Genomic DNA, 18,445 nt, shown 5'->3' with positions numbered 1-18,445 from the left:
GTTATTTTAATGGACAACAAAATTGATTTTCTTTCAAAAACAAGGACATTTCTAAGTGACCCTAAACTTTTGAACGGTTTTTCTGGGTGATTTAAATATTGACTGGCTTTCATCAAGCTGCCCATGCAAGAAAAAGCTTCAAACTGTAACCAGTGCCTTCAACCTGGTTCAGATGATCAATAAACCTACCAGGGTATTTACAAACAGCACAGGAATGAAATCATCAACATGTATTGATCTCATCTTTACTAATGCTGCAGAAAGGTGCTTGAAAGCAGTATCCAGATCCATCGGATGTAGTGATCACAATATAGTAGCCATATCTAAGAAAACCAAAGTTCTAAAGGCTGGGCCWAATATAGTGTATAAGGGGTCATAGAATGAGTTTTGTAGTGATTCTATGTTGTTCATGTAAATAATATTTGTTGGTCTGTGGTGTGTAATGAGGAGCAAACTGACGTTGCACTTGACACATTCATGAAATTGCTTATCCCAGTTACTATTAAGCACACACCCATTAAAAAAATGACTGTAAAAACTTCAATCCCTGTGGATTGATGAGGAATGAAAAAAATTGTATGGTTGAGAGGGATGAGGCAAAAGGAATGGCAAGTAAGTCTGGCTGCACAACCAATTGGCGAACGTACTGCAAATTGAGAAATCATGTGACTAAACTGAATAAAAAGAAGATGAAACTATGAAACAAAGATAAATGACATAAAGAATGATAGTAAAAAGCTTTGGAGTACCTTCAATTACATTTTGGGAGAAAAGGCAAACTCAGTTCCATCATTCATTGAATCAGATGGCTCATTCATTACAAAACCGACTGATATTGCCAACTACTTTAATTAGCTTTTCATTGGCAAGATTAGCAAACTTAGGCATGACATGCCAGCAACAAATGCTGACACTACACATCCAAGTAAACGCAGCAAAAAAAGAAACGCCCTCTCACTGTCAACTGCATTTATTTTCAGCAAATTTAATATGTGTAAATATTTGTATGAACATAACAAGATTCAACAACGGAGACATAAACTGAATAAGTTCCACAGACATGTGACTGACAGAAATGGAATAATGTGTCCCTGAACAAAGGGGGGGTTCAAAATCAAAAGTAAGTCAGTATCTGGTGTGGCCACCAGCTGCATTAAGTACTGCAGTGCATCTCCTCCTCATGGACTGCACCAGATTTGCCAGTTCTTGCTGTGAGATGTTACCCCAATCTTCCACCAAGGCGCCTGCAAGTTCACGAACATTTCTCGGGGGAATGGCCCTAGCCCTCACCCTCCAATCCATCAGGTCCCAGACGTGCTCAATGGGATTGAGATCCAGGCTCTTCACTGGCCATGGAAGAACACTGACATTCCTGTCTTGCAGGAAATCACGCACAGAACGAGCAGTATGGCTGGTGGCATTGTCATGCTGGAGGGTCATGTCAGGATGAGCCTGCAGAAAGGGTACCACATGAGGGAGGAGGATGTCTTCCCTGTTAACGCACAGCGTTGAGATTGTCTGCAATGACAACAATAATGCTGTGACACACGGCCCCAGACCATGATGGACCCTTCACCTCCAAATCGATCCCGCTACAGATTACAGGCCTCTGTGTAATGCTCATTCCTTCGATGATAAACGTGAATCCGAGCATCACCCCATGTCAGACAAAACCGCGACTTGTCAGTGAAGAGCACTTTTTGCCAGTCCTCTCTGGTCCAGCGACGGTGGGTTTGTGCCCATAGGCGACGTTGTTGCCGGTGATGTCTGGTGAGGACCTGCCTTACAACAGGCCTACAAGCCCTCAGTCCAGCCTCTCTCAGCCTATTGAGGACACTCTGAGCACTGATGGAGGGATTGTGCATTCCTAGTGTAACTCAGGCAGTTGTTGTTGCCATCCTGGACATGTCCCGCAGGTTTGATGTTCGGATGTACCAATCCTGTGCAGGTGTTGTTACACGTGGTCTGCCACTGCGAGGACGATCAGCTGTCCGTTCTGTCTCCCTGTAGCGCTGTCTTAGGCGTCTCACAGTACGGACATTGCAATTTTTTTGCCCTGGCCACATCTGCAGTCCTCATGCCTCCTTGCAGCATGACTAAGGCACGTTCACGCAGATGAGCAGGGACCCTGGACATTCTTTTGTGAAGTTATTTGGATTTTTATGAATTATCTTTGAAAGACAGGGTCCTGAAAAAGGGACGTTTATTTTATTGCTGAGTTTATATCTGACCAAATGATGAAAGACAATAATTAATTAAGTAATTTTGAATTCCGTAAAGTGAGTGTGGAAGTGGTGGGAAAATTATTGTTGTCTATCAACAATGACAAGCCACCAGGGTCTGACAGCTTGGATGGAAAATTACTGAGGGAACGATATTGCCACCCATATTTGCCATATTTTCAATATAAGCATACTGGAAAGTGTGTACCTTCATGCCTGCAGGGAAGCAAAAAGTCATTCCGCTCCTAAGGACAGTAAAGCCCCCTTTAGTGGCTCAAATAGCTGACCAATCAGCCTGTTACCCAACCCTTAGTAAAGTTTTGGAAACAATTGTATTTGACCAGATACAATGCTATTTTACAGTAAACAAATTGACAACAGACTTTCGGCACGCTTATAGGGAAAGACATTCAACAAGCTCAGCACACAAATGACTGATGATTGGCCTAGAGAAATTGATGATAAAAAGAATGTGGGAGCTGTTTTGTTAGACTTCAGTGCGGCTTTTGACATTATTGATCATAGTCTGCTGCTGGCAAAACGTTTGTGTTATGGCTTTATACCCCCTGCTATATTGTGGATAAAGAGTTACCTGTCTAACAGAACACAGAGGGTTTTCTTTAATGGATGCCTCTCCAACATACTCCAGGTAGAATCAGGAATTCCCCAGGGTAGCTGTCTAGGGCCCTTACATCTATGTATGCGGATGACTCAATACTATACACGTCAGCTACTACAGCAACTGAAATGACTGCAACACTTAACAAAGAGCTGCAGTTAGTTTCAGAATGGGTAGCAAGGAAGAAGTTAGTCCTAAATATTTCAAAAACTAAAAGCATTGTATTTGGGTCAAATCATTCACTAAACCCTAAACCTCAACTAAATATTGTAATAAATAATGTGGAAATTGAGCAAGTTGAGGTGACTAAACTGCTTGAATAAACCCTGGACTGTAAACTGTCATGGTCAAAACATATTCATACAACAGTAGCTAAGATGGGGAGAAGTCTTTCCATAATAAAGTGCTGCTCTACCTTCTTAACAGCACTATCAACCAGGCAGGTCCTACAGGCTCTAGTTTTGTCGCACCTGGACCACTGTTCAGTCGTGTGGTCAGCTGCTCTGGCAGCAGCTAATGGGTATCCATAACAAATACAAAAAGTCTTGAAATCTTGGCAAGTATATGTTCACTCAGGAGCCATCAATGGGCTTTTCATGCTTGACACCAGCTAACCCAGTTTAACCTTTTCTCAATCTAAGGGGTGCTGTTTCCACTTTGGAAAATATCGTCTCCAAATTAAACTGCCTAATACTCAATTCTTGCTCGTACAATATGCATATTATTATTACTATTGGATAGAAAACAATCTCTAGTTTCTAAAACCGTTTGAATTATGTCTGTGGGTGAACCAGAACTCTTTCTGCAGCGAAATCCATGACAGGAACTGCGAAGGTCTGAAAACGAGGCTCTGTTCTCAGATCAGTTTAAAGCTCTGTATGTATCCTATGGGTCGACATGAACTGCACCCGCCTTCCCCTGGATGTCAGTAACCAATGAGAGTGCAATGGAGGTCTACGTTAGTTCTCAGAGCTTATAAAAGGCCAAGGAACGAAGTGAGCTCTCTTTTCGGTCGTTCGTCATTGCGCAAAGCAAGACCTCAAGATGGCATTTTGAAACGCTCAGTTATCGGCCTTAGCTATATCCGTCTGTAATTTAATTCGATATAGGTGTTAGAAACATCATAACGAAGTTATTTTAAACCGAGTTATATCAGTTTATGCGAGTATATTTGCTATTTTCGGAATTCCTTAGTATGCGTTTTGGGGATTTGGGCATGTTGTGGCCACATAGCTATTGTTAGCTGCTAATTCTGAAGTTGAAGACGACGTTTTACAACAAGCAACGATTCTTTTGGACAAAGGACACCTTGCCCAAGATTCTGATGGAAGCTCGTCCAAAAGTAAGAGCTATTTATGATGTTATTCCGTATTTATGTGGAAAAATGTAAACGCATTTGTCCGCCATTATTGCGGCACGCTAGTCTGGCTGTAACGCACACTGTATGTCTAGTAACGTTTATTTTAAAAATCTAACTCAGCGGTTGCATTAATAACTAATGCATCTTTCATTTGCTGTCCAACCTGTATTTTTTAGTCAATCTAATCGATAAATAATCGTAAACTTAGGTCCCTTTCCAAGATGGCGCCGGCCAGAATGCATGACCTGTTGCCACTGATCACATTGTATAACCACGATTTGTTGCTGCTAAATATGCACATTTTCGAACAAAACCTATATGCATTGTGTAATATGATGTTACAGGACTGTCATCTGATGAAGTATATCAAGGTTAGTCAAAAATTATATATCTTTTGCTGTATTGTTACGATCGCTTAACCTGTGCTGCTGTAAATTGCTTGTGTTTCTGGCTATTGTGCTAAGCTAATATAATGCTATATTATGTTTTCGCTGTAAAACACTTAAAAAATCTGACATATTGGCTGGATTCACAAGATGTTGGGCTTTCATTGTGCTGTACGCTGGTATTTGTTCAGAAATGTTTTAAGATGAGTAATTAGGTATTTGACGTTGGTCTCTGTAATTATCTGGCAGCTTCGGCACTATTCAGATTGCAGCTGCAATGTAGAACTGTGATTTATACCTGAAAATATGCAATTGTTCTAAAAAAACATATGCTATAACAATAATATGTTTCAGACTGTCATCTTATGAAGTTGTTTCTTGGTTAGTGGCTATTTATATCTTTATTTGGTCGAATTGTGATGCTACTGATGGAGTAAAAAACTGGTGGATAAAAAAGTGTTGTCTTTTGCTAACGTGGTTAGCTAATAGATTTACATATTGTGTCTTCCCTGTAAACATTTTTAAAATCAGAATGATGGCTGGATTCACAAGATGTGTATCTTTCATCTGGTGTCTTGGACTTGTGATTTAATGATATTTTAGTGCTAGTATTTACTTGTGACGCTATGCTAGGCTATGCTAGTCAGCTTTTTTACTGTGGGGGTTGCTTCCCGGATCCGGGTTTGTGGGAGGAATTAGAGGTTAAGAACTGTAAAGATGTGAACATGCAGGACCTTTACATGCCATTGTATCCCTGCTTTTTCTCATCTCTAGGCATAACACATAAAGTCACACACACACACACACACACACACACACACACCACACACACACACACACACACACACACACACACACACAACACACACACACACACACACACACACACACAACCACACACAACACACACACACACACACACACACACACACACACACACACACACACACACAGTGACTCACTCCCAAAGTTCTTTGATTCTGAATCTGTTGCCATTGGAATACCTTCAGCTTGACCCGTCTGGCGAGGGTTTCTCGCTTCTTTCACATATTATTTATGCCCGGAGCCAACAACACACTAAACGGATTGCATCTTAGAGGAAGAATAACTTATGAATTATTCTAACATCAGAATTATGAGCTGCAGCATCTGGACAAAATACCCAGAAATATCTCTCTTCTGGCCCCAAGTGATAAAGTGGCCAAAGCCGCTGGGGAATGGAGATGCCTTTGTGACCTTTGTGAGTTTTCATAAGATAACTTTTAGTTATCTTTTAGAAAAGAGAAAAACTAAAAGCAACTTTACTCAGAATGACCCATGAAAAATGTAAAAGTACACACATCCCAATGGTTCAGGTGCTGGACAGAAAAACAAATGTGAAGAAATGAAATATGTACACAACTCTGTATACATAGACTGTCTCAATACATCCTAGTGGGACTGTGAGCATAGCTTTTCTCACATCCTTCATGTATTTACTCCGAATGGCTGCCCATGATTAATACAGATCCTCATATTATGGGATACATACAGCACAGTATGTGTGATATACTGTATGATTTTACATCTAACCCCACATAGCAGGTACACTACACAAGACAACAGGCTGATGGCGACGACAGATACTGATTCTGTAATATTATGCATGCTGATACCGTCATTCTCCAGTAACTGTCAATAAAGCATTCTCTTCTTGCCTAATGAACATGAACACAGGCCTACTATTATGTTGGCGTGTTAGTGTAGTGTGCTACCCAACCAGTATACACAGTGTCTGGTTCTAATGGTGGTGGTAGTACAGTCATATAGGGCGGTAGAAGGTGCTGCTATGTCTCTGTGCCAGTGCAATGTGTGCCATCTCAGTCCAATGTAGTGTATGATTTCCTGTAATAATCGCTCTAATGAAGCAGGCATTGAGCGGAGGCGGCCAGTTTCATAACACTGAGTCCACCAGGGCTCCAACCAGAGTACCAGCAAATGAGCCCTGCAGCGAGACAGAGAGAGAGAGAGAGAGAGAGAGAGAGAGAGCGAGAGATGTAAGGGGTGAGGAGGGTAGCTAGCTAGCTGAGGAGGCAGCAGCCAGAGAATGGACAGTCTGTGGTAAATTCTCAGTCTCTACACTGCCATAAATTCAGAACGGACAAGATGGATACTCTGTCTCCCTGTGCTTTGTTTTATTCCAGAGGGAGTCTGTGGTCATGGCTTTGGCTATTGATCAGCGTAGGTCTTTATCGGAAGGTGTTGGAACCCCAGATGTAGCACCGCCTGCTGTGAAAGGAATGTTGCCGTTCCGTTCCGGGTAGATGGTTCATAAAGGGTCCTTTGTTGGGTGAAAAGGGTACTCCTACACCTACAGGGACAGCCAAAAAAACAGTCAAGTGTAGTCTATCAGGCTAATAATAAGGATAGGACCATATGTAACAGCCAGGTTTGAAGACACCGGCTGTGTTTATCTTGAAAGTGTGTAGAGAGTTTGATATCGCTCATACACACACACACCCGCGCACACATCAATGTCAATATCCATGTCCAAGCAGTAGCAAGTAGACTAGGATGCTGCTGTGCAAATGTTCTGTTTGCTCTCCAAGGTCTGTGTGCATGTGTGCGTGCGTCTGTGTGTTTGCCGTGAGTCTGTGTGTGGGAACCTGTCTGTCAGTATGTGTGTCTGTGTCCGTGTGGGTGTGCTTCTGCGTTAACTCCGAAGGCCAGCTAGAAAAATAACTTGGCTTAGGCTATTTAATGGCAACACAAGGGATACAGCAGTAAAGCAGATAGAATGATCAACCTAGCTCAGTGGGCAATGCCTGAGTCAGGAAGCAAGCAGCACTATAACATTTTGCGCACCTCTATTACAAGCCAAATGGACTACAGTATCCACTGCCAGTTATACTATTCTTGTGAAGTAGTAGATATACAGTACACCAAAGACTTGATTTCTGAAAACCTCAATGGATATTTCTATTTGGTTTTGCATTGGTTATGCCCACACTCTCTTGCCTACTGTTTGTTTGAAATGATTGGATTACACATCCTTCTCTGTAGGCCTATGTAGCAATGTGATGCTTGTGCAGTGAAAGAAATAGAAGGTGTTGATATCATCATTGGTGCAATTCATCTTCCCATGACAACTAACTGCCCAAAGTCATGGTGGAATGTGAGGGGACTGAGGGCTGGTCACTGTGAATAATGTGGTCAGTTATCTTGGCGAGCTAGCACAGAGCATGAGGCTAGCCTAGAGTGTACGCATAGGATGTCTAGGGCAAATGTTACAATATCATGACATACTGTGGTGAGGCGGCTTGTCTACTCGTCATTGACTTCTATGCCTCTCACTTCCCTTTCCCTCACTGAATATTTTACAGCGTCTATGCCAGAAGAGTCTGGATGTTCCCATTACATGCTGACCAGACCGCTCGCGCACATGTTGATTTTGTCCACCCACACCAGACGTGATCAGGACACGCAGGATGAAATATCAAAAGGAACTCTGAACTTTATTAATTTGGGGACAGGTCGAAAAGCATTAAACATGTAGGGCAATTTAACTAGCTCGCTTGCTGTTGCTAGCTAATTTGTGTTGGGGACATTGGGTTGTTATTTTACCTGAAATGCACAAGATCCTCTACTCTGACAATTAATCCACAGATAAAAGGGTACACCGAGTTAGTTTCTAGTAATCTCTCCTCCTTCAGGCTTCTTCTCGTTCTTTGGACTTTATACGGCGGTTGGCAACCAACTTTAAGCACATCCTTCTGAGTATGTGACAAAGAACATATGTGTGGAATGGGTCAAAAGTGAGGTTTTGTATGTGAGAAAGAAGTAACCCCCCAGCCAGATAACATTTGCTGTGAAGACTGTTCTAATTCTATAGAAATCAGGGGTTTGGCCCCAAAGACAAGGTTCCTCCAATCAGTCGTCCACACCAGAGACATCTTCTCCCTGGTACCTCACAGTATACAAACACCAACTCATTTTATGGAATGCAGGGTGTAAGTTTTATCACCAAGCCATCATAAATCAATTTCCAGCACCAAGCCCCAGAGGCCCAACTCAGTCCCACAGACACAGATAAGAGAGTACTCATCAAAGCTATTTGATTCAAAAACAGTATTATAACATAATCTTGTAATTTTCTACCTGTCACGCACTGACCATAGAGAGCCCTTGGTTCTCTATGGTGTTGAGGTCAGAGCGTGACTAAGGGGGTGTTCTAGTTTTCATATTTTTATGTTGGTGTGCTTGGTATGGTTCCCAATTAGAGGCAGCTGATAATCGTTTCCTCTAATTGGGGATCATATTTAGGTAGCCTTTTTCCCACCTGTGTTTTGTGGGATATTGTTTGTGTGTGTGCTAGTTGCACCACTTATGTTACGTTTCGTTGTTTCTTTATTTGTTTTGTTAAAAGTTTCACTTAATAAAATATGTGGAACTCAGAGCACGCTGCGCCTTGGTCCGTCTCTCCACACGTCCGTGACACAACCATAGCTCCTAAAAACCAATGAGGAGATGGGAGAGGCAAGACTTGCAGCGCATCAAGCGTCACAAATAGAACCAAGTTCTATTTTTATTTTTTTATCACCTGGCTACGCGGACGCTCGTTGACCCGCGCGAGCAGTGATTTAATAGCATGTATGTGTAAATTCATTTTGCATCCCTCACGCACGCGACGCAGGCGGTGTGGTCAACATGTTAGAGATAGTTTATAGACATGCAAGGAGTTGCATTAGCCTTAATGACATTTTAGCAATGTCTTCGACAGGACGCTGAATGCATGCAGTGATGATTTGAGAGCAGCCAAATGCTCCAGTTATGAATGTTACTGTAACATGAGTATTCTTTGTATAATTCGTGGATACTAGACCAGGTGTTACACAGACATTCTGCATGAAGTTCCCTATTTATGTCAATTCAGCTTCTGCCAGTTTGTGTTGCAGGTTGGCATTTATTGGAATGACTCATGTACTGGAGGCAGCTTTGCAGAGTGGTCACTAGCTGGCACAGCCACAAAGTCATAAAATCGGATTTTAAACCGAACCTTAAACCGAACCTTAACCTCTCTTGGGTACGTGAGACGTTAGCGTCCCACCTCTTCAACAGCCAGTGAAACTGCTGGGCGCCAAATTCAAATACAGAAATACTCATTATAAAAATTCAGAAAACAAAACATATTTTACATTGGTTTAAAGATTAACTTCTTGTGAATCCAAACACGTCATGTCAGATTTAAAAAATGCTTTACGGCGAAAGCATACCTTACGATTATTTGAGAACATAGCTCAGCAGACAAATCATTACAAACAGTAACCAGCCAAGTAGAAGAGTTACACCAGTCAGAAATAGAGATAAAATGAATCCCTTACCTTTGATGATCTTCATATTGTTGCACTCAGCAAACATTCATTTACTCAATCAATGTTCCTTTTGTTCGATAAAGTCTCTTTATATCCAAACACCTCCGTTTTGTTCGAGTGTTTTCTTCAGTAATCCACAGGCTCAAACGCAGTCAAAACAGGCAGACAAAAAATCCAAATTGTATCCGTAAAGTTCATAGAAACATGTCAAACGATGTTTATATTCAAACCTCAGGTTTGAATATACCGGACAATAACGTCGTCAATATAAAAGGTAAACAAGAAAGGCCCTCTCTCGGTCTCGCGCATGAAAAAGCTCTGTGACACTTTATGGTCCACTCATTCAGACTGCTCTTACTTCCTAATTTTTCCGAATACAAGCCTGAAACTATTTCTAAAGACTGTTGACATCTAGTGGAAGGCATAGGAACTGCAATTTGAGTCCTAAGTCAATGGATACTGTAATGGCATTGAATAGAGAAAAAAAATAAAGAAAAAAACTACTTCCCGAATGGATTTTTCTCAGGTTTTTGCCTGCCAAATCAGTTCTGTTATACTCACAGACACTATTGTAACAGTTTTGAAAACTTTAGAGTGTTTTCTATCCAAATCTACCAGTTATATGCATATCATATCTTCTGGGCCCGAGAAGCATGCAGTTTAATTTGGGCATGCTTTTCATCCACAATTCCGAATGCTTCCCGCTACCCTAGAGWAGTTAAGCACACTGTTAACTCTAATGCCTAACCCTAACCTTAAATTAAGACCAAAAGCAAATGTCAGTTTTCAGGAATTTTTACGATATAGCCAATTGTGACTTTGCAGCTGGCATATAGCGCTCAGTTCTACCTCCAGGACAAGATTCATGACAATAAACGTCAACCTGCGTCAACATTTGTTTCTTCCACTATTTCATGTTGTTCATCTGCTGTTTGATCATCTGAGTGGAAGCAGTGTGTATGAACTCATGAACACTTAGAAGTTAGATGTTTTCTTTACTTCTCATTTTATTTTCATGTCATTGTTTCTTTTGTTTGTGTTCCTGCGCTTCACCGGCGGTCCTGTGCTCTGCTTCTGAGCAACTTTGCAGTATTTCGTTTTTGTGTGTGTTATTTCTTACATTATTAGCCCAGAAAGTTTTTTGTGTCATTACATACAGCCGGAAATAACTTTTGGATATCAGAGCGGCGGTAACTCACCAGCATTACGACCAGGAATACGACTTTCCCGAATTGGATCCTTTGTTCGTACCCCCCAGGGCGATTCAACTTATCCCAGAGGCTGCTCAAAGATGCGGTCGGTAGAGAAGAGGTATTCAGAATGGATTTCTAGTACGACTCAGGAGGCGTGCACACCATCCACCGCTTCTGGCTAATGTTCAGTCTCTGGACAATAAAGTAGACTAGCTTAGGGCGAGGATCTCCTTCCAGAGAGACATCAGGGCCAGTCCCCGTCCATACAGCCAACTGGGTTCTCAGTACATTGTGCAGACAGGATTAAAGAACTCTCTGGGAAGAATGTTTCATGGTTAACTACTCATGGTGTGATTGTGATAACGTACATAAACTCAAGTCTTTTTGTTCACCCGACCTAGAATACCTCACAATCAAATGCCGACCGTATTACCTCCCAAGAGAATTCTCTTCAGTTATAGACACAGCCGTGTATATTCCCCCTCAAGCCGATACCACAACAGCCCTCAAGGAACTACACTGGACTTTGTGCAAACTGGAAAATACATATCCTGAGGCTGCATTTATCCTCAGACGAGGAGGAGCATGGATCGGACCAACACGCAGAGTGGGTAGTGCTCATGATAATTTATTAAATCGAAACTGAACACTAACATGAAACAAAATAACAAAATGAATACAACCGACAACAGTCCCGTGTGGCACGAATACAAACACGGAAACAAACACCCACAACACACACGTGAAACCCAGGCTGCCTAAGTATGATTCTCAATCAGGGACAAYGATTGACAGCTGCCTCTGATTGAGAATCATACCCGGCYGAACACAAACATCCCAACATAGAAAATCACACATAGACAAACCCACCCAACTCACGCCCTGACCAACTAAATAAATACAAGACAAAAGAAAACAGGTCAGGAACGTGACACTGCTACTCCAACTTCCGGGATGCCTACAAGGCCCTCCCCTGCCCTCCCTTCCGCAAATCAGATCGTGACTCCATTTTGCTCATCCCTTCCTATAGGCAGAAACTCACACAGGAAGTACCTGTGCTAAGGTCTATTCAACGCTGGTCTGACTGATCGGTATCCATGCTCCAAGCTTGTTTTGATCACGCGGACTGGGATATGTTCCGGGTAGCCTCTGAGTGTCACATTCGTTGATGGAATGAGACCAAGGTGCAGCGTGGTAGGCGAACATCTTGCTTTTATTTAAAATGAACACCAAAAACCAACAAAATACAAAACGAACGTAAAGTTCTGCAGGCTATACAGCAACTAACAAAATCAAGATCCCATAAACTAAGGTGGAAAACAGGCTTCCTAAGTATGATCCCCAATCAGAGACAACGAGAAACAGCTGCCTCTGATTGGGAACCATACTAGGCCAACAAAGAAATAGAAACATAGATTTGCCCACCCAAGTCACAACCTGACCTAACCAAATAGAGAATAAACAAGGCTATCTAAGGTCAGGGTGTGACACTGAGAATAACATCAACATATACACTGACACGGTAACTGAGTTCATCAGGAAGTAGATAGTGGATGTTTTCCCCACTGTGACTATTAAAACCTACCCAAATCAGAAACTGTGGATAGATAGATGGCAGTATTCGCACAAAACTGAAAGCGCAAACAACCGCATTTAAATATGGCAAGGTGATTGGGAATATGGTTGAATACAAACAGTGCAGTTATTCCCTCCGTAACACAATCAAACAGTCGCAATTCAACGGCTCAGACATGAGATGTATGTGGCAGGGACTACAGACAATCACGGATTACAAAGGGAAAACCAGCCATGTTGCGGACATCGACGTCTTGCTCCCGGACAAGCTAAACACCTCCTTCGCCCGCTTTGAGGATAACACAGTGCCACCGGCGCGGCCCGCTCCCAAGGACTGCGGGCTCTCGTTTACCGTGGCCGCCGTATGTAATACATTTAAACGTGTTAACCCTTGTAAGGCTGCCGGCCCAGACGGCATCCCTAGATGCGTCCTCAGAGAATGCGCAGACCAGCTGGCTGGAGTGTTTATGGACATATTCAATCTCTCCCTATCCCAGTCTGCTGTCCCCACTTGCTTCAAGATCTCAACCCTTGTTCCTGTACCCAAGAAAGCAAAGGTAACTGAACAAAATGACTATCGCCCCACAGCACTAACTTCTGTCATCATAAAGTTCTTTGAGAGGCTAGTTAAGGATCTTATTACCTCTACCTTACCTGACACCCTAGACCCATTTAATTTGCATACCACCCCAATAGATCCACAGACGATGCAATCGCCATTGCGCTGCCCTATCCCATCTGGACAAGAGGAATACCTATGGAAGAATGCTGTTCATTGACTATAGCTTATTCTTCAACACCATAGTATCTTCCAAGCTCATCATTAATCTCGGGGCCCTGGGTCTGAACCCTGCCCTGTATAACTGGGTCCTGGACTTCCTGATGCCTGCCCTCAGGTGGTGATGGTAGGAAACAACACCTCCACTACGCTGATCTTCAACACAGGGGCCCCACAAGTGTGCTTGCTCAGCTCCCTCCTGTACTCCCTGTTCACCAATGACTGCGTGACCATGCATGCCTCCAACTCAATCATCAAGTTTGCAGACTACACAACAGCTGTAGGCCTCATTACCAACAATCACGAGACAGCCTACAGGGAGGAGGTAAGGGCCCTGGCGGAGTGGTGCCAGGAATTCCGGTGTGCTGGCCTTCTAGGCAGAGTTGAAAAGAAAAAGCCATATCTAAGACTCGCCAATAATAATAAAAGATTAAGATGGGCAAAAGGACACAGCCACTGGACAGAGGTACTCTGCCTATGCCAGCATCCCAGATTCGCCTCTTCACTGTTGACGTTGAGACTGGTGTTTTGCGGGGACTATTTAATGAAGGTGCCAGTTGAGGACTTGTGAGGCTTCTGTTCCTCAAACTAGACACTCTAATGTACTTGGCCTCTTGCTCAATTGTGCACAGGGGCCTCCCACTCCTCTTTCTATTCTGGTTAGAGCCAGTTTACACTATTCTGTGAAGGGATTAGTACACGGAGTTGTACGAGATCTTCAGTTTCTTGGCAATTTGCTTTTATTTAAAAAACAAGGACATTTTTAAGTGACCTCAAACTTTTGAACGGTAGTGTATGTTTAGGTAAAGTTTGTAGTTTTTGCTAGTGTTAGCATTGCTCATGGGGAGGGTGCTCAGATCCTTTATGGACCCTTTCAGTGTTTTCTTCTTTTGTTGTTGTGTTTTTGTACTTTTGTGAGGGTTTTTGTAAATATTTTGCCCACCTTAATTTTGTAGCACCTTTTATTTAATAAACCTACACCAGATTCTGCACCTCGAACTTAATTATTATTATTATTTTTTACCTTTATATAACCAGGTAGGACCCATTGAGGTTATAAAACTATTTTGCGAGGGCGACCTGGCAAGAAGGCAAAACAGGGAAATAGAAATATTACAAAAAAATACAAAATACACACAAAGACAAAGTGTCACAAGTTACGGATACAATTGAATATTAGAAACAACTGCAGCTATCACAAACAGTGTTGTCGATCAGAATCTTAAAAACAGGCAAGGACACTAACTCCCCTAACTTTAATATATTTTGAAGCATATGCCAGGATGAAGGGGCATTATGGGAAAATATTGTTTTGCCTCCTGCTGCACAATTGCCCTTAATCTTATCGCTGCAGTCCCGTTAACGGGATGATATGACAACAGCCAGTGAAAGTGCAGGGCGCCAAATTCAAACAACAGAAATCTCATAATTACAATTCCTCAAACATACATGTATCTTATACCATTTTAAAGGTAATCTTGTTGTTAATCCCACCAAAGTGTCCGATTTCAAATAGGCTTTTCAGGGAAAGCACCACAAACGATTATGTTAGGTCACCGCAAAATCACAGAAAAACACAGACATTTTTCCAGCCAGAGACAGGAGTCACAAAAAGCAGAAATAGAGATAAAATGAATCACTAACCTTTGATGATCTTCATCAGATGACACTCATAGGACTTCATGTTACACAATGCATATATGTTTTGTTCGATAAAGTTCATATTTATATCCAAAAACCTCAGTTTACATTGGCGCCATGTTCAGAAATGCCTCCAAAATATTCGGAGAAATTGCAGAGAGCCACGTCAAATAACATAAATACTCATCATAAACTTTGATGAAAGATACATGTTTTACATAGAATTAAAGATACACTTGTTCTTAATGCAACCGCYGTGTCAGATTTCAAAAAGCTTTATGGTAAAACACAAAATTCAATAATCTGAAAACAGCGTTCAGCCACAAAAGCAAGCCATACAGTTACCCGCCAAATTGTGCAGTCAACAAAACTCACAAAAAGCATTATAAATCTTCACTTACCTTTGCTGATCTTCGTCGGAATGGACTCCCACTTCCACAACAAATGTTTGTTTTGTTCGGTAATGTCCATCATTTATGTCCAAATAGCTATTTTTGTTAGCGTGTTTGGAAAACAAATCTAACGTCAGGAAGCGCGTTCACTAAAAGCTGACGAAATGTCCAAAAGTTCCGTAACAGTCAGTAGAAACATGTCAAACGATGTATTGAATCAATCTTTAGAATGTTTTTAACATAAATCTTGAATAACGTTCCAACCGGAGAATTACATTGACTTCAGATGAGCGATGGAACAGAGCTCCCTCTCATGTGAACGCGCATGGGCAGAGCATGGTCAGGTCATGGCAGACCTGACTAATTCCCCTCTCATTCGGCCCCCCTTCACAGTAGAGGCATCAGACAAGGTTCTACAGACTGTTGACATCTAGTGGAAGCCGTAGGAAGTGCAAACTCATCCATATCTTGCTGTGAATTCAATAGGATCTTGGTTGAAAATCGACCATTCTCAGAATTCCCACTTCCTTTTGGATTTTCTCTCAGGTTTTTGCCTGCATATGAGTTTTGTTATACTCACAGACATCATTCAAACAGTTTAAGAAACTTCAGAGTGTTTTCTACCTAAACGAATAATAATATGCATATATTAGGAACTGGGACTGAGGAACAGGCAGTTTACTATGGGCACCTCTGTGCACCTTTCATCCAAGCTACTCAATACTGCCCCTGCAGCCATAAGAAGTTAGACTGGACACGTACCCTTTTCACAGACTATACTAGGGCAGAGGTGTTCCTTTCAGGAAATATGGTCAGGAAAAAATCTCTTGGCCCACACCACACATAGTGTTTCTACATAATGTATCTTCATACTAATCATCTCTCTCTCTCTCTCTCTCTCTCTCTCTCTCTCTCTCTCTCTCTCTCTCTCTCTCCTGACAGGTTGAGGTTCTGAGCAATGGAATCTCTATTCGGTGGTGAGCTGAGGCTACTGGGAGGTGGCGAGGGCTTGAAGGAGGACAGCTGTGGCGACGTGGGCTGGTCCTCCTCATCCCTCCCTGATGATATGTACTCCGTCTCCCACTACGCCCTCATCACCGCCTACCAGGACATCAAGACACGGCTCGCGGGCCTGGAGAGAGAGAACAGTGGCATCAAGAGGAAGCTCAAGATCTACGAGATCAAGGTAGGGCTAAGAGCCGATTGGCATATGAGCTTTTCCTGATCCTGACCATGTGACTTGACCAGGAAATAATCTAAACTCTAGTTAGAGAGAGATCTGAGATTTTTCTGGGAAGGAAAAACTCCTGGAATAGGAGTTAGAGGAGTGGAATAAGTCTCACTTACTGGCTAATCTAGCTTCCATATTCCCTATATTGATGACTAACACTGTTGCATGTTGTGTGTGAGGGACGAGGGTGTCTGTATCTCATCAGTGGTGGTATTGTGCTGAGTCAGTGATGTGCCACCCATGCGCTCTACGTGCATGGAGTAGCAGAGTAGTGGTGTAGAGGGACACAGCTGGTGCAGCAGATTAACTCTCTGAGCTGTCCCACCTGGCAGGGTGACTGTAATGTGGGCGAGAACGCTGCAGATGAGATGAAAGAGGAGAGAGAGCAGTTGAGGGAGAGAGAGAGGGATGCAGGAAGGGAAGAGAGAGAGAGGGAGAAGTGCGATGGCTGAATGACAAAGGACAGAGAGTGCAAATGGGGGAGGAAAAGAAGGTGAGAGAGAAGGGCATGAGAGAGAGAAAGAGAAGAAGAGAGAGGGAGGGTGATGAAGAGAGTGCCCTCGGGCCTCCAGATTGCTTGTTTTGTCTGTACTGCCTCCCCAGATGTGTGTACGCTCAGTCACTCACTAACACACCTGTCCATAACAGAGCAGCTGGCACTCAAGGCTTTGCCACTAGGTTGCATTTCAGTGGAATGGTTATAAATTATTTATCAAAGGAACAGTTTGTTCAGTTTGAATCACGTAAAAAACGAATGTATTGATTTTGTTAGTACTGAATTTTGTCTCTTGTGACAGAAAAAGAGACTAAATTTAATAGCTGGCCAGTTCACATGCAAGATAATGCGATTGGTCTTTCCAAAATTGAATAAATGGTCTGAATCTGAGTAGCAGATATGAAAATGTTGGAACATTTTCTCCAACTTTAAGACTGGCTAAGAGTAAGGTGTCTGACAAGTAGAGAGTTTAGAGTAGCTGGTGCCTCACAGTGTGAGGACTGTGTGGCCCTGAAGAGTTCCTTCTAGAGCTACAACACATTCTGCTAATTCAGTCTAAGTAGAAAGAGATGTTTCTCTAAATGGAAAATGTTTGTTTGGTCCTAACATCAATATCATTGGATGATTTAGGCACTCCAAAAGAGAGATATGCATTACGATGGAAACAATCTTGTGATTTCTGGTTATATTATATAACGTGTGTTGTTCCGTCTTTGTGTGAAGTCAAATCAAATCAAATGTTATTTGTCACATGTGCCGAATACAACAGTTGTAGGAATACTGAAAAATATGGGTTGTTTATGAATTCAAAGGACCAATAAAAAGGAATAAAAAATGTAGGTGCTGGATTTTTGGCCGGTAGCAACCACCACATTGTGTTCCGTTCAGAACACGAGGAAGCAGTAGTTCCAGTTCAAGGGTTTAATGAAGATCCACACACACACATACAACACCACTCTCTCTGATACTAATTGTGGTTCTGTAAAGAAAAGAGGAGAACTTAGGCTATAGCACAGTATGGGAAAATGTGCCTATTTGCATGTCAACATTTAAACAGACTATGTGGACTCAAACACATGCTAGATGCACAAAGAACAATAGAGCAATGTAGAAATATCTACACATTATAAAACATAATAAGCATGAGCGATCTACAACCAAATCGCGAATCGTTAATAAGCATGCTAAATAGTCATGCATT

General features: G+C 42.2%; 1 protein-coding gene across 1 annotated transcript in view; it reads left to right on the top strand.

Moving 5' to 3' along the window:
• The window catches only part of LOC111967671 (TANK-binding kinase 1-binding protein 1-like), a 146,672-nt gene that overhangs the window by 50,907 nt on the left and 77,320 nt on the right, over positions 1-18,445 (top strand). The window contains exon 2 of the mRNA XM_070444840.1: positions 16,460-16,703. Within this exon, the coding sequence (XP_070300941.1) occupies positions 16,476-16,703 (228 nt within the window). The 5' untranslated portion in view covers positions 16,460-16,475. The remainder of the gene's footprint in view (positions 1-16,459; positions 16,704-18,445) is intronic.

This window comes from Salvelinus sp. IW2-2015, linkage group LG8 (assembly GCF_002910315.2).
Source record: "Salvelinus sp. IW2-2015 linkage group LG8, ASM291031v2, whole genome shotgun sequence".
NCBI lineage: Eukaryota > Metazoa > Chordata > Actinopteri > Salmoniformes > Salmonidae > Salvelinus > Salvelinus sp. IW2-2015.
Note: the sequence above shows the minus strand (reverse complement) of the source record. Positions and strands in the feature narration are given on the sequence as shown.